At 44.9% G+C, this 25,198-nt stretch overlaps 1 protein-coding gene and 1 pseudogene across 1 annotated transcript; both read right to left on the bottom strand.

Annotated features, from left to right (window-relative positions):
* Positions 1–253: 253 nt before the first annotated feature.
* Positions 254–9,661, bottom strand: LOC101690907 (annotated as a pseudogene).
* A 523-nt stretch (positions 9,662–10,184) lies between these two features.
* Positions 10,185–20,635, bottom strand: LOC101676822 (signal-regulatory protein beta-1-like). Its single transcript, XM_045083994.1, has 6 exons — positions 20,471–20,635; positions 19,368–19,724; positions 16,671–16,991; positions 15,760–16,077; positions 12,189–12,296; positions 10,185–10,903 (listed from the first exon to the last, which is right to left on the bottom strand). The coding sequence occupies exons 1-6, from the start codon at positions 20,538–20,540 to the stop codon at positions 10,818–10,820; spliced, it is 1,260 nt and encodes a 419-aa protein (XP_044939929.1). The 5' UTR covers positions 20,541–20,635; the 3' UTR covers positions 10,185–10,817.
* Between the last annotated feature and the right edge of the window lie 4,563 nt (positions 20,636–25,198).

Genomic DNA, 25,198 nt, shown 5'->3' with positions numbered 1-25,198 from the left:
ATATTTTTAAGGTTTAAAGAGTGTTTAACATTTGTAGTTCCTAGTAGGAAAACATTATCTGAATGAACCCTAATGGCAAACTGTTGTCGAATGTTTCAGTTGCATGGGGAGCAGAGCGGTAGGGATTCTCCTCATAGCACCCCATATTTCTTCATGAGAAGGTCAGAGGTACACTGGTTTGTATTATTGTGACATCCATTATGTGATTGAAGTTGCTTTTCCTTCAGCAAGGGCTTTATTTGTCAGAAAGGTATTATGCGTGACCTCCAAATTTGGCTGACAATTTACTGATGAGATTCATAACCTTTGGGTTTCTCTGATATTTGACGTATTCGCTGGGTTCTGGGCCACATCCTGGAAGGCCACCATACCTTCCAGATCCTGCATGACTGCAAGAACTTCCGGATCACTAAGAATTTCATTGAGCCCAGGCATTCCTGCCATTCCAGGCATTCCTCCAGGAAAATTACAAGGCATTCCCCCAGGAAAGTCACCTGGGAAAGAACTATACTGAGCTCCTGATTATTGTCTGGCTTCTTCCTCCCTCTGGGCTCTCTCATGTTCTTCCTGAGCCTTCTTAACCCTTTCTATTTTTTCTTTGATCTCTCACTCTTCATGTTTTTGCTCATACTTTCTCCAATGTTCATCAATTTTCTGGGCCCTCGGTTGAATTTCTTTCAACATTGCGCTAGCATCTTCATCATAATCCAGTTTACAAGCAAGGGCAAGATCATGTGCTACTTCTTCCCAATGGCCCAGAAGTCTATGTGCTTTCCCTCGCCACTTATAAGGCTGAGCTGAATCAGGATTTATTTCAATAGCTCTGTCACAGTCTTGAATGGCAGCATTTGGCTTTTGTAATTTGATGAAGACACCGGCTCTCTTGGCATACAGAATGGCTAAGCCAGGATTTAGTTTGATGGCATGTGTGAACAAGTCAATGGCTTTCTTTAGATCACCATCATTTAGGGCATCAATGGCAGCCACTTTTTTATCATTTGCCTGATCTATCATTCCCTCGGTTATCTCTACATTTTCATCTCCCATTTCTTGAGGGACATCAGTATCTGGTTCAATCACACCTTCATGGTCAGTTTCTAGATCACTTTCCTCACTTGATGGTTTATCTATCTTTATGTTTTCCTCTGCCTTCTACTATCTGGTTTTTATTCCTTGATACTGTCTTCAAATTTAGTTTTATGAGTGGCAGGTGGTATTTTATCCCCCATGCTCTCCACCTACTCCCGCAGGAAATGCATTTCCTCAGTATACAGAACGCTCGGATACAGGGAGGAGTCAAGATAGCTGAGAAGTAGCAGGCTGAGACTACTTCAGGTAGCAGAAGATGAGCTAGATAGCTTATCCAAAGATTGCAAACACCCACAAATCCAACAGGAGATCGAAGAGAAGAAGAACAGCATTTCTAGAACTGATTTCTAGAATCAACCACTTTCTGAAAGGTAGGACTGGCGGAGAAGTGAATCCAAAGCGGTGGGAAGATAGACTGCGGGGGGAGGGGCTAGCGCCCGGCAAGTGGCGGAGCAACAGAGCACAAAATCAGGACTTTTAAAAGTCTGTTCTGCTGAGTGACATCGCTCCAGAGGCTAAACCGGGGTGAAGACCACTCGGGGGCATCATGGCCTCAGGTCCCGCAGGGTCACAGAAGGATCGGGGGTGTCTGAGTGTCGCAGAGCTTGCAGGTATTATAACGGGGAAGCCAGCTACAGAGACAGAGCTGAGTAGTGAGCTCTCAGCTCGGGGCTACCTTGAACCAGTTGCAGGCTTGGTGGGCTCGGAGCGCGGCCGGAGGCCAGGGAGATGGAAATAATTGGGCGCTATTCTCTGAAGGCGCACTAGGGAGTGGGGCCCTGAGCTTTCGGCTCCTCTGGGCCAGAGACTGGGAGGCTGCCATTTTCATTCCCATCCTCTGGAACTCTATGGAAATCATTCGGGAAACAAAAGCTCCAGAAAGCAAACCCAAGCTGATTACTCAGCCTGGCCCCTGGTAAGGGCAGTGCAATTCCACCTGGGGCAAAGACACTTTAGAATCACGACAACAGGCCACTCCCCCAGAAGATCAACAAGAAATCCAGCCAGGACCAAGTTCACCTACCATGGAGTGCAGGTTCAATACCAAGGAGAGCGGTGGAATTCCAGAGGAGGAGAGAGCAAAGCACGGAACTCATGGCTTTCTCCCCAAGATTCTGTAGTATTGCAGTTAATTTAATTTCTTTTCTTTTTCATTTTTTTTCTTCTTCTCCTAAATTTTTTAACTTTTACCCTTTTCTTTTTTTAATGTTTTTAAAACTAGTTTATCTAATATATATATTTTTTCTTTTTTATGTTTTTTCTTTATTCTTTTTTTTTAAAAATTGTTTCTTTTTTTTTTTTCCTGAACCTCTTTTTATCCTCTTTCTCCCCCACCCATGATTTAGGATCTCTTCTGATTTGGTTAAAGCGTATTTTCCTGGGGGTTTTTCCACCCTTTTAGTATTTTACTTGCTCCTTCATATACTCTTATCTGGACAAAATGACAAGGCAGAAAAATTCACCACAAAAAAAAGAACAAGAGGCAGTACCGAAGGCTAGGGACCTAATAAATACAGATATTGGTAATATGTCAGATCTAGAGTTCAGAATGACGATTCTCAAGGTTCTAGCCGGGCTCGAAAAAGGCATGGAAGATATTAGAGAAACCCTCTCGGGAGATATAAAAGCCCTTTCTGGAGAAATAAAAGAACTAAAATCTAACCAAGTTGAAATCAAAAAAGCTATTAATGAGGTGCAATCAAAAATGGAGGCTCTCACTGCTAGGATAAATGAGGCAGAAGAAAGAATTAGTGATATAGAAGACCAAATGACAGAGAATAAAGAAGCTGAACAAAAGAGAGACAAACAGCTACTGGACCATGAGGGGAGAATTCAAGAGATAAGTGACACCATAAGACGAAACAACATTAGAATAATTGGGATTCCAGAAGAAGAAGAAAGAGAGAGGGGAGCAGAAGGTATATTGGAGAGAATTATTGGAGAGAATTTCCCTAATATGGCAAAGGGAACAAGCCTCAAAATCCAGGAGGTGCAGAGAACCCCCCTCAAAATCAGCAAGAATATGTCCATACCCTGTCATTTAATAGTAAAATTTACAAGTCTTAGTGACAAAGAGAAAATCCTTAAAGCAGCCCAGGAAAAGAAGTCTGTAACATACAATGGTAAAAGTATTATATTGGCAGCAGACTTATCCACAGAGACCTGGCAGGCCAGAAAGAGCTGGCATGATATATTCAGAGCACTAAACGAGAAAAACATGAAGCCAAGAATGCTATATCTAGCTAGGCTATCATTGAAAATAGAAGGAGAGATAAAAAGCTTCCAGGACACACAAAAACTGAAAGAATTTGCAAACACCAAACCAGCTTTACAGGAAATCTTGAAAGGGCTCCTCTAAGCAAAGAGAGAGCCTACAAGTGGTAGGTCAGAAAGGAACAGAGACAATATACAGTAACAGTCAACTTACAGGCAATACAATGGCACTAAATTCATATCTCTCAATAGTTACCCTGAATGTTAATGGGCTAAATGCCCCAATCAAAAGACACAGGGTATCAGAATGGATAAAAAAAAAACCCTATCTATATGTTGCCTACAAGAAACTCATTTTAGACCCAAAGACACCTCCAGATTTAAAGTGAGGGGGTGGAAAACAATTTACCATGCTAACGGACATCAGAAGAAAGCAGGGGTGGCAATCCTTATATCAGATCAATTAGATTTGAAGCCAAAGACTATAATATGAGATGAGGAAGGACACTATATCATACTCAAAGGATCTGTCCAACAAGAAGATCTAACAATTTTAAATATCTATGCCCCTAACATGAGAGCAGCCAACTATATAAACCAATTAATAACAAAATCAAAGAAACACATCAACAATAACACAATAATAGTAGGGGACTTTAACACTCCCCTCAATGAAATGGACAGATCATCCAAGCAAAAGATTAACAAGGAAATTAAGGCCTTAAATGACACACTGGACCAGATGGACATCACAGATATATTCAGAACATTTCATCCCAAAGCAACAGAATACACATTCTTCTCTAGTGCACATGGAACATTCTCCAGAATAGATCACATCCTGGGTCCTAAGTCAGGTCTCAACTGGTATCAAAAGATTGCAATCATTCCCTGCATATTTTCAGACCACAGTGCTCTGAAGCTAGAACTCAATCACAAGAGGAAATTTGGAAAGAACCCAAATACATGGAGACACCTCCTTCTAGTCTCCTGGCTCCCAGGAAGCTATAGTAGGAGATCACACTTACTGATTGACTTTCTGTGCGAAGAACAGGTCCCTGACTGCACTGTTGTGGCCCCTAGTGACCGGCCACCAAGTCTCAATCACATTACAGTTAGAAATGGGTGAGTGGAGTTGTGAAGGCTTGTAGAGGTTCTGTCTGCCTGTGGGTCCCTTTGTTTTGATTCAGGGGCAACTAGGCTTGGCAGCTAAGTACACTCAAGTCGAGATTTCATCCAAATCCGGAAGCTAGCATATGGCTACAAGGGCTGTGAGTGAAGGGTAGAGAGTCAGGAAACAGGCTACAATAGACACAATGCATATTCTTGAGGTCAGGTTTGTCCCTACACCTCAGAAAGGCCAGTCAGATTTCTAGGCTCAAGTAATAAACTTTTTGGACCATGCAATGCACACTTGTGGTTGCACTTTACCTACTGAATATCTTTTTATTTTTGAGTTTCTCTTGCCTGATGTTCAGGTTTTGGTGGTTGTGCCATCAATATGGCTTGATTCAATATGGGGCATAGGGCCCCTGACTGACAGAAAAGCCATCTACAGAATCCCAACCTACAGGGTGTTCATGGATTAAGGGGCATAGTATCCAGTGTATAGTGATGATTTGGTACATGTTTCAAGTTTTGAAAAATTTGTTTTCATGATCTAAGGAAATGGAGTTTCTCAGGCTATACTCAGCATTGACAGACACATAGGTGCCTGAAACAGATACATATGCCAAGTCAGGATGCCCTATTTCTTTTTAAGATTGATTGATTGATTTTTAAGATTGATTGATTGATTGATTTGAGAGAGAGAGAGAGAGAGAGCCTGACTCAATGCTCATTCTCATGACACTGAGATCATGAGCTGAGCCAAAACCAAGAGCCAAATGCTAAACTGACAGAGCCACCAGACACCCCCAGATGCCCTCTTGCTCACATCACACAGTATCGGGTGCCCACATCTTTGGGCTCCATGTCACTGATGCAGATGGAATAGTGTGTGTGGTTGACCTCTGCGTTTTCTACTTGGTTTATTCAGGGGCAGTGGTTTCCATTGAAGCTGTAGATTAATTGCTGTTCTTGCCCATTTTCCCAGAACCAGAAGACAGGCCCTGCTGGGGAGCGAGCAGGCACATTGCAGCCCAGGGTCAAGGTCAGCCTTGACTGAAACTGAACTCTCAGGCTGGGTCACCTGGAAATCTCGACCCAAAGTTCCTGGAAAGAAAATTGGCTTCATTTCTCATGTTCTTTGTCTTGGTCAAGATGATGTGAGGGTCTGGTTCTAGGTCAAGGTGGAGCCTCATTACACCCTTTTTAAGCAACATGTACTGACACAGATGTATGAAAATTACAAATAGGGTTGCTATATGGGATAAGGGGAGAGGGACCCACGTACAGAAAGGGGAAGTGTACCTTCCTTCTGCATCATGATAGGAGAATGGCCTGGAGCATAGTAGATGCTGAATAAACAGAGGAACTTGGTGTGTAACAAATTACCACAAACTTAATAGTTTAAGAAAACATACATTATTTCATAGTTCCTGTGGACAGGAATTCAGGCACAGCTCAGCTTAGCTGTCATACACAGAGGGAAGATGATGTGAAGACACGGGAATGCTGTGTACAATCTGAGGATGGTCTGAGGCTACCAGAAGCTGCGAGAGAGGCCTGGAACAGATTCCTCCTCAAAGTTTAGCAGTTTTAGTAATAATTCAAGCTTGAAGGCAACCAAGATGACCTCCAGTCGGTGTACTAATATAGAAATTGTGGTACATCCAGACAGTGGAATATTATCCAGTGCTAAAAGAAATGAGCTAGCAAGTTGAAAGGATATGGAAGAAACTTAAATGCTTAGTACAATTGAAAGGAAAAGCCTGCATACTGCACGATTCCAACTATATGACACTATGGAAAAGGCAAAACTATGGTGAATATAAATATATCAGTGATTGCCTGGGTTTAGGGTGGAAAGAGGTAAAAAGACAGAGCGGAGAGGATTTTTAGGGCAATGAAACTACTCAGCATAGTACTATAGAAGTTTATATCAAACCCATAGACTATGCAATACTCAGAGTAAACCACAATGTGAACTATGGACTTTGGATGCTAATGACATTTCAGTGTAGGTTCATATTTGTAATAAATGTATCAGTCTGGTGGATATTGATAATGGCAGCAGCTGTGATGTGTGGGGGCAGGGAGTCCCATGGTAAATCTATGCACCTTCTGCTCAATTCATGTGTGAACCTAAAACTGCTTTAAGATGAAGTCAATCTATTAAAGTTAATCTATTAAAAAAAGTAATCCATATCAAAGATCATCTACATTTTTTTCCATTATATTCACTAGGAATTTTATAGTTTTGTGTATGATGTATGAGCTATTTTTATGAAGGCTGTTAAGTCTGTATGTAGAAGCAATTTTTTTTTTTTTTTTTTTGTATTTGGATGTCCCAATGTCCAGATGTTCACTGTTTGCCAAAAAGACTATCTTGGTCATTCTCAAAGAACAGTTGGCAGTATTTATGTGGGTGTATTTGTGCATTTTCTATTCTGTTGCATTAATCTGTGTGCCTGTTCTTTCACCAAAGTCACTGTTTCAATTACTGTAGCTTTCTTGGAAGTCTTATATAGTCCAATGGTGTCAATCTTGAGTTGGCTATTCTAGGTATTTGGATCAATGGTCATGCGGAAGAGACTCCACAAGCTTGTTAACTTTTTCAGCAAATAGAAACAGAAATATTTAGTTCTCTGGAGAGCCTGGAGGGTTCAGCTTCCATCAGTGACCCAGGGAGACCTCTAGTGACCACTTCTGGCCAATATTCCATGAGCACAAAACCTCTGCAAATTTTTAACAGCAGTCATCTTTGGATGGAAGCATTGTAGATTCTTGCCCTGCTTTATAATTTCATGTTCTCCAACATTTGTTTTCCATTAAGAGGTAGTAAATGTGTGGTGGTAGTAAATTGAAAAGACAGGTTCTTTGTTCCTAGGGGCTGGGGGATGAGAACTCTGATGTCTGTGCTGTGCTCAGCCCTGTGACCATTAGTGTGCAATTATTCCCTGAACAAAAATGTGTGGGACAGACACAGCCACTGGGAGTTTTTGTGAGCTGGGAACCCTTCCAGTTTAGTTCTGTAAATTCTGAGGACAGAAAAGTTCTCTCCCCAAGAAATTCTAGGTAAACAGGTGAAAAGAACACAGTAAAAAGGCACATACACCTGAAGACCCATTCCCCTGTTAATGCCAGCAGCGGTGTCAGAAGTAGGGATGGCAGAGTCCAGCACAGTGGGGAGGCAGGGACAGGCATTGTGGTGGCCCCTGGAGCCTTCTCTGTCTGAATGCTGTCCTAGAGAGGCCAAGGACTCCATGCTCTGAGGAGAGAAGACACTCCCTGCCTCCATGATGTCAGAGGAAGGGGATTATGATGAGGGAATGACCATGGGACTTTTAACACTTTTTCTTTGAGATTATCAAATGGAAAGGCAAGGTGGCCGCAAGCTGAGAACCTGCTGGGCCAGTCGCTTGGGATTTCCAGAGCTTATTGGAATCTACATGCTTGTGCTCATTCCTGAGCCTCATCCTATCCCAATCTCACCAGGCTGCACCTCTGCTGATGTAGAGACTCAAATACATGATGTGGAAAGAGGTTAGAGTTTTAAAGATGGTGATGATTTTTGTCTTAGAGGATGGAAGGGGCTCCATCCCCATGTTGATGAGACTCTGGATGTGACAAGGTCCCAGGCTTGACCTTGGGCATGGAGGATTTCCTCAACTGAGGCCATCTCAAAGAGGGCTGACAGCTGAGGGCCATTTCCTCAGGCCTGGTGTATTACAGGATCTACCACCCTCTGCAGAGCCTTTTCCACCTCAATTGCTTGGGGACAGGACATGGATTAAGTGCATCCACCACTGAGGTCTTAAAGCTATACTACTTCACCCAAGCACCCAGAGTTCTCTGACTCCACCTGATCTAACATGGGCTTCACTAATTGGAAACATTTAAAGTGAATATCATGGGGGGACTGAGAAGAAGGTTCTTCAGGGATCTCTGAGTGCCAGGCTTCAGAGTGAGCTCTAGCAGAGGACAGAGGACAGAGAAAGGAAGAGGAACATTAGACTTGGGAAGTAAGATAAAATCTGGGTATAGAAACTCAGACATCTCCCCACCACACATTTCCTTGAATTGCCCTCCAGTGTGTGCAAGAGACAGAGAACAGCTGAGGACCAGATGTTGACATTATTTTCTTAGAATAGAGTTACATTTTTGGAATAGTTGTACATTAGAGAAAAAATGGCAACAATCACACAGAGTCCAATATATAGGTGAATACAGTATCCCCTCTTTATAGCATTTTATAATAACTTGTTGCTTCTGCTATAATTAGTGAACCAATATTGGTGCATTTTTATTAACCAAAATCCATAGTTTGACTTTGTCTTAGCTTGGGCCGCTATAACAAAACAGCATAAACTGGATGCCTTGAAACAACAGGAACTTATTTCTCATAGTCCTGAGGCTGGAAGTCTGAGATCAGGGTGCCATGATAGTTGGGTTGTGATGAGATCTCTCTTTGAAGTTGCAGAATGCCAACTACTTGTGTTTTCACCTGGTGGATGGAGTGAGCTGGCTGTCTGGCTCCTTTTCATGAAGGCAATGATCCCATTCATGAGGACTCCACCCTCATGACCTCATTATCTGCAAAGTCCCCACCTCCAAATCCCATGAACAATGGAGAGATACAACTATTCAGTCTAGAACAGACTTCCTTATTTTTTCACTCCATGCCCCTTTTTTGTCCCAGAATTCCATGCAGGTTACCACATTACATTTTCTTGTCCTGTCTCTCTAGGCTCCTCTCAGCTGTAAGAGCTTCTTGAACTTTCCTTGATAGCAATGGCCTGACAGTTTGGCATGTTGCTCTGGTATATTGTGGAATGTCCCTCATTGCAATGTGTCGGATGCTTTTCTCAACACAGACTGGGGGAGTGGGTTTGGGGAGGAAGGTCACAGAGGAAAAGTGTTGTTTTCATCACATTATATCAGGGAGCACACTGTGGCAGTGGTTTATGAGTATTGGTGAACTCGTGATGATGTGACTGGACTGCATTTGTCTAGTGTTCCCTCTCTAGTTACTCCCTATTCCTCCGTGCCATCCTGTCACCTTTGGAAGAGAGTCACACCAGTGACTGCACTGCAGCAGGAGTAAGCAGTTAAGCTCACTTCTGAGCTTGAAGTGTCTAGATAAATCATTTGGAGCTCATGAAGGCATAGTTACCAGGGGAGTGGTGATAGGGGTGCTGGTCTCCAGAGTGTGGATATGCAGACAGAGGAACAGAGTGAAACAAACTTACCACATCGTTGAAGAAGGTGGTGGGGAGGGAAGGTAAAATATTGCAAGGGTGTGAAACCAGAAGTATTCAAAATTAATATTGAAAGGATTTCACAACATTGAAAGTGCAAGGGATTGAATGTTGGAAGATGATCCCAGTTGAGACTGAAGTGAGGTTATTTAGATGGTGGCCCTATATGTGTTCAACTATGCAATCAGAAGAAGGTTAGCACTGTGCAAACTATTCATGATGAGTCTACAAAATAACAAAATGCTTCCCTTTTCAGTGTTTCTAAATTTGAAATGACAACACACCCAATAAATAATGGTTCTAGGGGCACCTGGGTGGCTCAGTAGGTTAAAGCCTCTGCCTTCGGCTCAGGTCGTGTTCCCAGGGTCCTGGGATCAAGCCCCGCATCAACCTCTCTGCTCAGCGGGGAGCCTGCTTCCTCCTCTCTCTCTTTGCCTGCCTCTCCATCTACTTGTGATCTCTGTCTGTCAAATAAATAAATAAAATTAAAAAAATAATAATGGTTCTATTGTTTTTTCAGTTTCCTATACATTCGTCATTGACATTTGGAAACTTTCTGTGTTTTAAAAACGTTTTTAAAGGTTACATAAAAATCATTATTTTCCCCGGTTTGTTGAGATCACTTTGCATGGTTTCAGCTGCACCATCATTGTTCTGTCCTGCACTATTGTGCAAAGTGAGCACTGCATCCACTTATCATGTCAGCTGATCTTAAGTTCTACGAAAACAATTTAATTAGGTAATGAGCTATGGGAACACAGAGTGAGAGAAAGGAATTGCTATTTCATACAGGGTGATTCGTGGAAGGGACTTTTTAATAAGGTGACCTGTAAACAGAGCTTAAAAGAGGAAGAGAGTGTCATACAGATCTTTAGGAGGAAGAAGCAGAGGAAAGACACAGTTTGACTTCCATTGCCATGGAATCACTGTAGCTGAAACTAGAGAGCCTGTAAGAGACAAAGAATGGTCCAGGAAGGCGTGCTGGTGGCCAGGACCAGGGAGCAGCCTTGGGGTGAGCATTGTGCAGATTCTGGGTGGAGTTCACTGGTTTTGGGAGGAGGCTTACACTCACTCCTGAGAGCTTCTCAAGAATTTTATAAGCAATTTGCGAAACACTGTTATCTTGTCATCGGTTACAGAAGTCCACGGGCACTACGAGTCAGGCTTCTTTTCCTTTTCCTGAGTAGACTGCTTCACATTTACCATCTGGCCACTGGATGTAGCATCTGAAGGCAGAACTGAATATGGGATATAAAGTAAGAAAACCGAGGATGGCTCCAGGCTTCTCGACTGGATGCTTCTCGAATGCCATGTACATGAGCAGTGGGGCTGGGAAGGATGAAGGTGACAGAAGAGCTAGTGTTCCCATCACAGGGAGAAGGGCCTCTTGTCCCTGGGACTGAGGAGTAGGACATGTAGGCAAAGAGGAAGGAGAATCGTTTCTCTTCTTCAAACCAGGATGAGATTCATTTTATTTAAGACCCAGTGAAGAACCTCACCAAGTCTGGAATGAATGTCTGGGAGTTGATAGAAATAACTCCTAAGAACATGCATGTAGTTCATGGCCATAGTTCCCAGAAGATGAATGAGAGGCACCTGGTATGTGTAGGTGGGACTTGTCTCTCACATTCAGGCAGATATCCATGCATCAGTCCCCAGAGCAAGTTCCCATGATCCCTGCTGAGGACCTGGTATGAAGACCCAGCTCTAGGGTCATCAAGGATTGTGAGAAGGAGCAGAAGGGACTGTGGGCAGGTGGGTCTCTGGAAGAAGCAAGGCATTAGGACAGAGTTGGGAAGCTTCTAGTTGTTCCTTGTTTTTGGCTGGGCCCTTCCAGGAAGGAAGGAGGCAGCAGAGACTGAGGATGGCATGTAGTAGGGGAGGAAGGAAGGAGCTGTGGGACCCATGTTCATAGCTGATTATCTGCTCATCATTCCAGAAATATTCCTCACGTGTCTCTTATGTCCTTGGTGCTATTTTCCTCCTGGGACACCTATTGTGAAAGGACAGGCAGCCCCTGATAGAGGACTCTGCCACTTTAGCCTTCCTCCCTTAGGGCTTGATCCCCCCTCCCCATCCCCTCCAGTATATCTCACAGAGGGTCAGATTGGAAGCTGTCCTCAGAGCAGCCCTTTGACACCTGTCAGCATTCCTCTAAATGCAGATGTCTTGTGCCCAAAGGAGCCCCAGTGCTCCATAATCTAGTGATGGTCTCCAAGGAATCCTCCCACACAGCTGCCTCTCATTCAGCCTCTCTGTCCACTTCCTTCCCAGAATCCCTAGGACTCTGTCCACACTCTTTGATTGTCTTTGACCCTGTCCACATTTATAGGCTAAAGGCCCCCTCCCTGACACCTCAGGGAGCCTGGACCACTGAGACACCTGAGAGTATCAAGGGAGGTGTGTCAGATGCTCTTTATTGCAGGTGAGCGCTGACCCTGTGTGACCTGTGGGCTGCCCCTCTTCCTGACCTGGCTCTTTTTGGGACTAACCATGGCCTGCCCTCCCTGACCCACAACTTACAATTGGGTGCTCGCTTCTTGTAGACATAGATGGCAGAGACAGTGATGAGCAGCAGCAGCTTCGGGCCCAGGGTGACAGCTATCAGGATTGGAGTGGATGGCCTTGACTCTGGAAAAGAAGGGATAGGAGGCACCATCAGAGGGGGGCACCCTAGAGTCCATTCCCTGGGTCTTCCACTTACTTTATCTGAAGTGACTCACGCTTATCAACGCTCTGAAGTTCATGAATTCTTCCCCTGCTCAAGGCAGAATTGCGCTAAGTCTATCTTCACCTCACTCACCCCTTCTTGGCTGCCAGGTGTCCTTCTTGATGGAAGAGGTGAGGAGAATGAGCACTCAGAAATGAGTAAGTTTGGTTTACTGAACTGATCCTCACACCCACTGGGGCAGGTCATACAGCCTCTTTCTGATGAGCTAACAGGCTCACAGTTTACAGAGTGTGGACAGATGAGGTGGCTCAGATCCAGGGAAACCCCTCACTCCTGGCCTGCAGGATGACTCTGAGACCTGGTCTTTGGACCAGGACAATGCCAAACTATTTGGGCCATAGGGTCAAATGTCTGTCTGACCTCAAGTGGAGTGAGAACAGATATCACAGTCAGTGAGGGGCAAGGATGTCCTATTTTGCTCCATGCACATGGTTTGACAACTCCCATGTACAGAGGTGAGGAGAGAGTCTTCAGGATGACCTGACCTCAGGAGACCTGCTGGCTGGACAATATCTTGGGGAGGCAAGGACATAGGGTCTAATGCTTAGGAGAGTTTCAAACACCATCCAGCTCACCTGAACCCCAGGGCCACTCACTGTCAGCCCATGTCTTTGTGTTGGACATAGAATGTTGGGTCTGGAAGAACAGCTCCCAATTTTTTTGACTTTGTACAATGACCCATTTTTCTTTCTATATTTGAATTTTAAAAATCCAAGTATATTTCTGAAATACATAGAGCAATCTGAAAGGAAGGAGTAGTAGCCTCACCATATTTGCCCCTGGCATGTTAGAGAATAGCAGGTCTCTGCTGGGGGGGTGGGCGCTGGACTTTTTCTAAGTGAAAGAGCTGTACTGTTCATGTTTGTACCTGTTTCTAGAGGGAAGCCTGCAGCAGAAGGCTGGAGGAAGTGGGGGAACAGAGTCTAAGCCAATCCTCTCCATTTAAACAACTCATGAAGAGCATTTAGCTTGCTTGCTCTCTGTCCAAGGCTGAGTCTTTCCATGCTGACTTGTGCCAACATCTCCCTTTGCCAGTCCTGCCTCCTTCGCTCTCTCATGCATGTGTACCGAGCAGCACCCCACAGTGAACTTTCTCTCTTCTCATATCATCTGAGAGTCTCCCTCCCGGGTCACCTGATGTGTGGAGTTTGTCTGGTTGGGGTCTGGAAAGCCAACTCTAATGGGCTCATTTGGATTGGGGTCTCTTTCTGCCAGCTGGTCATGAGGCCCCCAGCCCTGTGGGAGGTAGAGCAGGGTAGGTGTCGGCTTGCCCTGCCCTTGTTTGTCACTGCTGAAACCTCACCATGGTGACCTGGGCTGGTGTAAGCAGAGGAGGGGAGTATCCTGGCATTCTGGAAATGATGTGATAATTACAAGAATTATGGGTTGGGTGGCTTTTGCTGGGCATCAACACTTCGGAGAAAGTGCAAAGTGAAGATTGATCACATGTGAAAGATTATGTGTGAATGTCAGGGGACTTCTGTGCAACAGTGCAGACTCTTACTTCCTAGAGCTGGAGGACAGAAAAAGTTGAGGACACTGTTGGGTCCAACATAAACATAAGAGTATCAGTGCTACAGAGCGGACTGAATTCTCAGCTACACTGCACTTACTGTGCTGGAGTAGGGCCCTGATGGGGAAATATGGGAGATGGATACTGAGATGTGGGAAAGGGACACTGAGGCCAAGCATTTCAAAGCCCTCTGGGCACTTTGTAATGGGCTGCTAAGTATAAGACAGAGGCTTAGCTACTCATCTCCAAATACAGCCTCTCAAACCAAAGGAAAAACAACGAAAGGACAGTAAATTCTATGGAAAACTGGCTCTTGGTAGTCCTTGAAAAGCAATGCCCAAACTGCAAAATCTCTGGAGACAAAAGAGAAAAATCTCCACGTCCAAATGCACATCCCCTTATGCCATTCCCGTCCCACCTCCACCACACACAGGAAAGGGCAGGAGATCATCTCTGCGGACTCATCTCTCCCACCTCTCCTGGCTCAGTAGAAGCCTGCCCCCTGGAACTCATGTGAGGTCCACCCATGGAGGGCTCTGAAAGGTGGAAGAGGAAGGCAACTGGGCTAGTTGCTTCCATTCTGGAGGAGGAACCTACACCAGGTATCCCGAGTCCACACTCCCGATTCCCCAAGACCAGAAGGAGGACCTGCTGTGGTATTCCAATAACGAAAAGTCTAGACTTGATCATTTTATTCCTATTTCAAAAAAAATGAGGAGGAGCAAAATAAGCCCAAATCAAGAAAAAGAAATTAAAAAAAAAGAGAGAGAAAAAGCAAAGAAATTAACAACAAACAATAGAGAGTATCACTGAAATAAACGTGGGTTCTTTGGGAAGACTGATAAATTTGAAAAACTTCTAACCGTTGTAACAATGAAAAAAAAAAAAAAAAACGAGAATTGACACTTTTCCAATATCAGGGATGAAATGGGATGCCATCCAGACATCACAAGGATTACTAGGTAATACTATGAGAAGCTCTATGTGCAGAAATTTGAAAACTCAGAGAAAAACACATTTCCCCAAAGCACAGCCTACCACAAGCATCCATTATAAAATGAAGAAGTTGAGTAGCCCTAGCTATTCAGATTCTTTTCAGGGAAATAAAAGAATCGGGTGCCTGGGTGGCTCAGTGGGTTAAGCCTCTGCCTTAGGCTCAGGTCATGATCCCAGGGTCCTGTGATGGAGTCCTACATTGGGCTCCGTGCTCAGGAGGGAGGCTTCTTCCACCTCTCTCTCTCTCTGCTTGCCTCTCTGCCTACTTGTGATCTCTCTCTCTCTGTGTGAAATAAATAAATAAATATTAGAAAAAAAAAAAAAAGAAAGAAACATGGAGACCCAGATATTTCACAGGAAAATTCTTTTAAGCATTTACAGGTGAATTAAAACCAAGTTAGGTCCACAAAATAAAGTTAATAGAAGAAGCTTTGGAAAATTGGAATATATACTTCATTTTAGATGATAACTGGAATTATTGTTAATTTTACTAAGAGTGTAATTGAAACGAATTGGAATTGGCATAAAGTAAATGTGCTTTGAGCGATCATGACTATTGCTGGTTTGCTGTCACAAATAAAGGGAGAGAAGAGACCCCAGGTGTGACCACACATGGTCATGCAGGAGCCTGATCAAGACTCAAAACTACAGATCCTCAGGGTCCCTTCTGGAATTTCAGAATGCCAAGTGCAGACATTTTCCATGGTGATGATGGAAAAGTGTAGAAGGGATAGAGACCATGCTAGGTGGGAAATAACAGGGGGAAGGGTGTCTGGCCAGGCATGGTGACTTAATCACAGTCAGGTGAGGAAGCAGGGAGCAGGACGCAAGAAACAAAATCATTGGGGTCTCACCCTGGGTTTTATGGGTTGAGGCCACAAGGGTATGGTTTCTGGTGACCGCGGGCTGCCCGTCATGCTGCACCAGGCAGGTGAACACCACGCCTTCCCTGTGGGCAGATGAGTTCACCAGGAGCCAGCTCATCCAGTTAAAGGTCCCATCCTTGTTCTCTACGAGGTCTGAGGCCCTTGAGGCCATTTCTGTTCGGGACACGTTGCCATTCTCTAACCAGGTCAGCTGGAGGCGCTGGGGGTAGAACTTCTTCACTTGGCAAGTGACCTTCACCTGGTCCCCTGACACGGGCTGCTGGGAAACCACCAAGGTGGGTGGAACTGAAACAGCACAGGGCAGAAGCTCTCACCTTATGGAACAGACAGAGAACATGGGGAAGGGGCTCAAGAACTTATCTCCCCCAACACAGTAAGGGAGTCACCGAGAACAGGGCTAGGCATGCAGTTGGTGCTCAAACACTGAGGGTAGTCTTTGCATATGAATGAAATCCCTAAGTACAGTGCCCAGCACACAGTAGGTGCTCAAGGATTGATGGCTCCTGATAGGCAAAGAATGAGTGAAATCAAGATACTCAGCCCTACGCATACAGCTGGAATAGAATAACTGTAGCAAAACAAACGACCTCACCAAGCATACAGTGGTATGGAATACAGCAGGTGCTCAATAATTGGAATTGCTATGGTACAGTAAGAGAAAGTACCGAGCGCAGTAATTGGCACATGGTAGGCATTCACGACCCAGCGGCCATGGAAACAGTAGGAGGAGACAGCACATATAGGTGCAGGTGACCTGGAGGGACTGTCAGGGGTCAGACTCCAGTGAATGGAGGGCTTGCGGCAGGGAGCGGGGGAGGGACAGGCTCAGAGACATGGGAGCTGGACCCAGGCTGGGGTTGGGGGGGAGGGGCATCTACCTCGGAGGACCTCAGACAGGTTGGCAGTCCCACGAAGAGGAGGGTCCCCTTGCAAGGTCACATGGGTCACCTCACAGATGACCTGGGAGCGAATGTCCCCCGGGGCCAGCACCAGCCTGGTTGTGCTGGAGATGTTGTAGGAAGTTCTGTTTCCCTCTGGGTCCACGCTGGTCTGGGAGGCTGCCAGCTCATTCCCGTTTCTGAACCATCTCAGGGTGATGTTTCTGGGGGAGAAGCCGTGGGACTTGCAGGTGAAGTTCACTGTTTGCTCCGGCGAGGCCCTGGCCGTGGGGCCCGACACCACGGGGGGAGATGGTTTGGCTACAAGAAGAGCATTTGTGAACAATAAGCATGACTGTTGTCATCAGCGCCCAGGATACGTGTGAGGTGCTGTGGAGAACCTGCCACCTTTCTGAGAGTGTGTGGAGGGCGGTGTCCTCTCCTCTTCACACAGAGGAATCCCTGAGGTAACAGAGCTCAACACTGAGTCGGGGGCAGGGCCCAGGTGTAGTTCCAGGCTGGAGTTCAAGTCCTCCCTTCTCTTCCATGCCAGGTAACTTCCCACAAATCTGGGCACAGGAAGGACATTTCTGATAGGTCTGACTTTGGCATCAACCGCTCCTAGGTACTTCCCTGCAAACGTCACTGAGGTCAGAGAGCATGTGCAGCTGTGACAAAGCCTGGCTCCTTCTCTGTGACATGGGACAGGAGGGATTTCTCCTTCCAGGGTTGCAGGGGGGGGGCGAGTAAGAGAATGTAAACATTTTTGCTTGGAATTTATCACTGAATACACAGATAGAAAAGAGTAGTAGATGAATCAGAAGAAAGTGGCTGACAGTAACCTCAGTCTCATTATAGTGTTAGAATCCCCCTCTGAATATTCTTCTCCAGCCCTAATATGGAGAGCCTACTTGCCCCTGTTCCGCATTATGGCTTTGGAAATAATTCCCTGTGATCCCTTACCTGTAAAATAAAGACAGCTTTGTGAGAGAACTTCCCCTGGGTGGTCTCTGTCACTCCCTCACCAAGGAGCCAAGCTACTTTGGTCCAGTTACAACAGGACTGCTCCTTACCAGTCACTGTATCCCAAGGGGGACTTCCTGTGGTCTCCAGCTGTTTCATCCACAACAGAATAAATGTCCCACCTTCTCCAGCCCGACAGTGACAGCCACCCTCCTTTTCCATCTGACATTCTCACTGCAAGCGGTTATGGGGAGGGGTCCTTCCGGGTGTCCAGACATATTGACTTGACAACAACAGAGGGAAGATGTGGGGTCCCGACAGCTGAGTCTAGAATGTGAACTCTCGCTCATGAAGCCCAATACCCTCCAGGATGTGCCTCCCAGTCATTCTTAGTCTGCAGAGCCAGGAATGGGGTGCCTGGTGTTGCTGGGGTTGCGGGGGCCACTCTGCTCTGTCCAGGATGGTGCCCCAGGCTGCTCAGTGAAGGAGAAATGCAACCCAACTGGGGAAAGACTCTGGATGCTCTTACACATGAGAAGCCGTGTTCTCCAGGAACAGGCTCGACACTTCACCAGATGTTTGCATACCTATCTGATCTGGGGGTGCACAGCTAGCCCACCTCTTCCTGTGTTTTCTTAATGTTTACTGCTGAAAAAGAGAACCATACAAGATTTATAAGAGTTTCAAGGAGAGGGTGGGCACTTTCTCCCACTTTGGCTAGCACAGTGAGCATGCAGCGAGCAGGACTGTGAGTCAGGCTGTGGCTCACTCCCTTGCTCAGGCCAGATCTGCTGAGCCTCAGTGTCCTCATCTGTAAATGGGCTGAGATGGTCCCTCCAGCTTCATCCATTCTCAACCAGGGCATCCCCTGTGTGGGCAGGTTGAGGAAGAGGAAGGAGAGCTCTCCCAGGAGGAACAGATCTATCTGGTGCTGGAGCCACATACTAGCACTGGTGCCCAGTCAAGCGACATACCACTGGGAACTCCTGTAACACCTGCACAATCAGGATAAAACCACCTGCATGCCTATGTCCAGGAGCTGAGGGGAGATTCAGTGCTCTTATGGGACTCACTACACTACCTGAATTGCACGATCCTTTTCGGACAGACCCACAATAAATACACAGCCTCTGGCAAGTTCTCCATCCTGGGCTCTCAGTGTAAACAGTGAGCTTATACCTCTTTTCACTATGATTCTTCTACATTGAAAGAAAGACATATCCCAGCAACCTGCCCTGGGTGCATTCGTCCACAGGAAGGGAAGGGAATGTGAACTTCATGAGAAAGGAGCCCTTCCCTGTTTTGTTTTCTGCTTCTCCTGCATGCAGACGAGAGCCTGCACACAGCCGGTGCTCAGTAACTGTTGAGTTAGAGAAGAGTCAGCCACATGGAGGGGTCACTCTCTGGAGGCAGGAGTAAGATTGGGTCATGTGGCTAGGCAAGTCACTCAGACTGTAAGTCCCTCATCCCTAGAATCAGAGAGCTGGTCAGGATTGGACAGGTCACAGCTTTGGACCCACAGACTCGGATTCTAGACTTTCCCACCATTTATCAGGGGTCTTAAGCAAGTATCAGGACCTCTCCAGGCCTCTACTTCCCTGATTGGTGGAAAGGGCTGACATCGGGGACACCCACCACAACACCTGATGCTTAGTTGTTGGGTAGACAGTGGAGGGCATTCTTATTGACTTGTTGTCACAACCAGGGGACAAAGGAGGCCTAGGCCGTACTCACCACTCACAGTGACCAGAGTGCCTGGTCCAGACTGAAACTCCACATCATCAGGGGTCCCTTTCTGGAACTTCACACAGTAGTATGTTTCAGTGTCTGCTGGGTTGATGTTACTGATGTGGATGGAAAAGTCCGTGTTGTTTCTCCTTGTGATGTCTGAAGCATTTGTTACTCGGGGGAAGTGGCCTCCTTTGAAACTGAAGATTAACTCCCGGCCTGGCCCTGTCCCCCTGAGCCACTGAACCGGCCCTGTGGGGAGCAGGGAGGTTAGGGTGCAGCGCAGAGTGGCTGTCTGTCCGGCTGCAACAGACACTGACTTATCAGGCTGGATCACCTGCAGCCCTGCCTCACCGGCCACACCTGGAGGGAAAACAGAGCAGGTGTCTCCTCATCCTGCTATGATCCTGCACGTCTCCTCATGTGTTTATGCACAACAGCTGCCTGACCTAGTGCATACCGGGAGCGGTCCTCGCTCCAAGCCTGTAAAGGGAGATCCCATCATGACTGAGGAAAGAAATACACAGAGAGGCTCAGTGATGTGGCACAGAGCAGGTTTGACTTCACAGCTGGATTTCCTGCCTTGGTGACTAGCTAGACCTGGAGATATCGAGAAACACAAATTCATTAAGTGAAATTATAGTACGTGTTAAACTTCAGTAACAATCTTGGCACCTAGGAAACATGCAGCACATGATTAACAAGAGTTTGTGAGTACACGTAACACAGTGGAACTCTGGAGACCTCTGCTTCTGTTGTGGGATGGCTGTCCTTCTGTTTGCCTCTCTGTGTTTCTGATATTTCTCCTCTTGGTCTCCACTGAGGAGCCAGGCAGCATAACATGGTTAACAAGATGAGCTGTGGAGCTGAGTGGGCTGGACATGAACCACAGTAGCTCCACTGACTTAAGTAGATGGCACTGGACTGGTTGCTCTCGCTGCCTCAGTTTCCCCATCTGCTAGTCAGGAGTATAGTCATATCTACCAGAAAGGCCTTTTGCGGAGGGTCTGGGTAGCATGCCTGTGTTTACCTGGAAGCCCTAAATGTCCAGGGGCAGGGAGAGGTTGAGGAGGCATGGAAAGGGGAGTCTCCCTCAAGGCAGTGCTCACCTGTGAGTCCCAACAGCAGAACCAGCAGCCAGTGAGGAGGAGGGTGGGTTCCAGAAGCAGGGGCCCACATGGTGGAGGCCTGAGAATCCCGCTCTCTGCAAATGTATGTCCTGGGGCGATGGGACCTCTGTTGGGTGGGGAGGAACAGCCTGCCCCTCTGGTGATGGAAGAGGAAGGAAGCATGTATGATGCAGTGACAGGGTTGTGAGGTAGTGATCTGCTTCTGGATTGTGAAACAGACATCAGGCAGAGAGTCCTCACATGGTGTGAGCGGCCTCTTCTTATGTTTTGTTTCTGAGTGTGTGTGTGTGTGTGTGCGTTTTTAAATTATTATCATGTTATCTTAATCACCATATAGTACATCATTAGTTTTTTATGTACTGTTTCATGATTCTTCGTTTGTGTATAACACCCAGCGCCCCACGCAATCTCTACCCTTCTTAATATGCACCACTGGGCTCACCCATTCCCCTTCTCCCCTCCCCTCTAAAACCCTCAGTTTGTTTCCCAGAGTCCATAGTCTCTCATTCTTGGTCTCCTGCTCTGATTTCCCCACCTTTATTTTTCCCTTCCACATCCTAGTGTCCTCCATGCTATTCCTTATGTTCCCAAATAAGGGAAACCATATAATATTTGACTTTCTCTGACTTATTTCACTCAGCATAGTCTCCTCCCTCCAGTCCCATCCATGTTGATACAAAAGTCAGGTATTCATCCTTTCTGATGGTTGAGTAATATCCCATTGTACATATGAACCACATCTTCTTTATCTATTCATCTGTTGAAGGGCATCTCAGCTCTTCCCACAGTTTGGCTATTGTGGATGTTGTTGCTATGAGCACTGTGGTGCATGTGGCCCTTCTTTTCACTACATATGTATCTTTGAGGTAATGCCCAGTAGAGCATTTGCTGGGCCATAGGGTAGCTCTATTTTCTACTTTTTGAGGAACCTCCACTGTTTTCCATAGTGGTTGTACCAACTTGCATTCCTACCAATAGTGTGAGACGGTTCTCCTTTCTCCACAACCACTCCAGCATTTCTTGTTCCTTGTCTTGTCAGGTTTTCCCATTCTAACTGGTGCAAGGTGGTATCTCAATATGGTTTTTGTTTTGAATCTGCCTGATGACTAATGACGGTGAACATTTTTTCATATGTTTGTTAGCAATTTGCATGTCTTCTTTGGAGAAATGTCTGTTCATGTCTTCTGCCCATTTTTTGACTTGATTATTTGTTCATTGTGGATTGAGTTTGAGAATTTCTTTATAGATCTTGGATACTAGCCCTTTATCTGTAGTGTCATTTACAAATATCTTCTCCCATTCTGTGGGTTGTCTCTTTATTTGATGTTGTTGACTGTTTCCTTTGTTGTGCAGAAACTTTTTATCTTGATGAAGTCCTAAAAGTTTATTTTTGCTCTTGTTTCCCTTGCCTTTGGAGACGTGTCTTGAAAGAAGTTGCTGTGGCTGATGTTGAAACAGTTACTGTCTATGTTTTCTCTAGAATTTTGATGGATTCCTGTCTCACACTGAGGTCTTTCATCCATTAGATTTTAAGCTAAAGACCATAGTTAGAGATACAAAAGGACACTATATCATTCTTAAAGGGGCTATCCAACAAGGGGATCTAACGATTGGAAATATCTCTGCTTCCAACATGGGAACAGTCAACTATAAAAGGCAACTGTTAACCAAAATAAAGAGACATATTGATAATAAAACATTAATAGTAGGAGACCTCAACACTCCACTCTCAGCAACAGACAGATCCATCTAAGGAGAAAATCAACAAAGAAACAAGAGTTTTGAATGACACACTGAACTAGATGGACTTCATAGATACATATAGAACATTCCACCCTAGAACAACAGAATATTCATTCTTCTCAAGTGCACATGGAACTTTCTCCAGAATAGACCACATACTGGGTCACATATTAGGTTTCAACCAATACCAAAAGGTTTTGATTATTGCCCGTAATTTCTCAGACCACAGTACTTTGAAACTGGAACTCAATCATAAGAAATAATTTTGAAGAAATTCTTCTTATGTTTCAGAGATAGTGGACAGGTCCAGCAGAAATGATGCTTTCTGCCCACCTGGGGCCTCTGCTTTCTATGCTGGGCCCCTCCCCCCCCATCTTGAGGTCTTCAAGGTGGTTCTCCACTTGGGAGCCCCAAGCTAAGAAGGATCTGCAGTTAGGAGCTGTGTTTCATCTCCTGAGCTCTGGACACCTGGGGGTGGCTGTCTTGTGACCTCACTCTGTACCGGCTTCCACTAAGAGCTTCTGAGCTGGAGAAAGAAATGAGTTCATCAGGACCTAAAAATTTTGGGGTCAAATGATGTCTGCTCCAGAAATAACTCCCTATGCCAACCCCTTATTGATGGAAACTTAGCCCAAATGCACAGTGCAGTGTGGACTTCAGAAGCTGTATTTGTTTAGGGTATGTGGTTGGCTCAGTTGGTGAAATGAGAAACTCTTGATCATGGGGTTGTGAATTTGGGTCCCAAGTTTGGTGTAGAGTTTACATAAAAAAGAAATAAAATCGTTAAAAAAATAGTTTTATATGCTTGCCTCTAACAAAAAGCATCATTTCTTCCACTATCTGGAGAGGAAGTGTTGTTTTTTATGTCCAGAGATCACTCCCCCTGGAATTTTTCTGAGCAAAATGAAGGCCATAGCTTCACATAATCTTTGACTGAATGTTTAGAGCAGCTTTTCTCAAATGGAAAAAAAAATTGGAAACATGCAAAATGCCCAGTGATAAGTGAATGGTTGAACAAAACTGTGGTGCATTCCTACCAGGAAATGGAACACAACAATAAAAAGGGCATAACTTATTTACATGTGTCCAACTTGTGAGAGTCCAAGGCTTTATGTGGAGGGATCAAAACCACTCTCAAAATGTCCATACTGTGGGACTCCACTTCCACAACATTCTCAAAGCCAAAGAGAACAGATCAGCATGTGCCAGAGGTTTCGATGGTGGGGCTGGCTGTCACCAAGAAAGGCTAGCACAAGGGTAAGCTCTGCAGCCATGGAATTGTTCTGTACCCTGAATATGGTGGTGGTTACCCAAAATGCACATGAGCAGATCAATGCAAACAAAAGCTGGGAATGTTACAAGGTTGAGACACTTGATATAATAACCACTGAGTGTCATATGTTACTCTTGATTCACTAAATTCTACTCCTGAAACTAACACTATTATATGTAAAATAACTTAATTTAAATAAAATCTTGAAAGAAAAAAAAAAGATTGAGTATAAAACACTGTGTCATTGTCATTATAATGTATGCTGACTATGACATTATCTAAAATTAAAATGTTAAGGGGGTGGGGTAGAAATATGCACATGTGGTATGGTTTCCATAATAACAGAGCATTGCATCCCCATCATCCAGAGTGGGAAGTCAGTGAATAAAGCTTATGGGTGAGAAGTCAGGAAGAGATAATATCTGCATGCTCTATGAAATCTGAGTATAGAATCTAGAAGAATCAGTTGAAAAGTATAAGTTATCCTGCCACATTATGAGACTGTAGGTATGACTCATGTGGCAGGATATAAAATCAATTACAAAGTCAATGTACAGAAAATCAGCTGCTTTCTTATACACTAGCAATGAAAATACAAAAAGGGAGATCAGAGAATCGATTCCATTTACTATAGCACTAAGTAAATTTTAATTTGTTTTCTAAATTTTTTAATATGCTATTTTTAATTTCTTTCTAAATTTTATTTCTCTTCTTACTTTTATCATTAAATTTACTTTTTATTAATTTAAATGTACTTCTAGTTTATTTCTGTATATGAATACATTTGCATGGAAATCCACTTTCTTTTAAGTGATCTTGGCTTTTATTTCATTGTTTCCCTTCAATTTTTTTTAAAAATTAAATTTATATTCAGCATAACACAGTATTCATTGTTTTTTTTTTTAAGATTTATTTATTTATTTGACTGAGATCACAAGTAGGCAGAAAGGCAGGGCGAGAGAGGAGAGGAGGAGGAAGCAGGTTCCCTGCTGAGCAGAGAGCCTATGCGGAACTCGATCCCAGGACCCTGGGATCATGACCTGAGCTGAAGGCAGAGGCTTTAAACCACTGAGCCACCCCAGGTACCCCCCCAATATTCATTGTTTTTTGCACCACGCCCAGCACTCCATGCAGTCCGTGCCCTATCCAATACCCACCACCTGGTTCCCCCAACCTCCCAAACCCCCCACCCCTTCAGATTGCTTTTCAAGAGTCCATTGTCTCCCATGGCTCACCTCTCCCTTCCAATTTACCTAAACTCCCTTCTCTTCTCTTAACTCCCCCTCCTGTCCTCCATGCTATTTGTTATGCTCCACAAAATAAGTGAAACCATATGAATAATTTGACTCTTCTCTGCTTGATTTACTTCACTCAGCATAATCTCTCCCAGTCCCGTCCATGTTGCTACAAAAGTGGTTATTCATCCTTTCTGATGAAGCCATAATACTCCATATGTGTATATGGACCACATCTTCCTTATACCATCTCCGTCGGGTTTTGAAGGGCAATCTTGGTTCTTTCCACAGTAGCTATTCGCCACCAAGAACATATTAACGCTACATGGTTGAATAAAACATAACCCAAGAAGGTAAAGGATCTGTACTCGAGGAACGATAGAACACTCATCGACAGAAATCGGAAGACACAAACACAGATGGGAAAAGCATTTCCATGCTCATGGATCGGAAGAA

Source organism: Mustela putorius, unplaced genomic scaffold (assembly GCF_011764305.1).
Source record: "Mustela putorius furo isolate JIRA1106 unplaced genomic scaffold, ASM1176430v1.1 tig00000743_pilon_pilon_pilon, whole genome shotgun sequence".
Lineage (NCBI taxonomy): Eukaryota > Metazoa > Chordata > Mammalia > Carnivora > Mustelidae > Mustela > Mustela putorius.
This window is presented reverse-complemented; position numbering and strand designations above follow the sequence as displayed.

Excerpts from the sequence above, each read along its gene's own strand:
- LOC101676822 (XM_045083994.1), bottom strand. The coding sequence starts at position 20,540 with ATGTGGGCCCCTGCTTCTGGAACCCACCCTCCTCCTCACTGGCTGCTG. Across the intron at positions 16,992-19,367 it reads CACTCTGGTCACTGTGAGTG|CCAAACCATCTCCCCCCGTG; the intron begins GTGAGTACGGCC and ends CTCTTCTTGTAG. Across the intron at positions 12,297-15,759 it reads CTCAACCCATAAAACCCAGG|AGTCAAGGCCATCCACTCCA; the intron begins GTGAGACCCCAA and ends CTTCTTTTCCAG.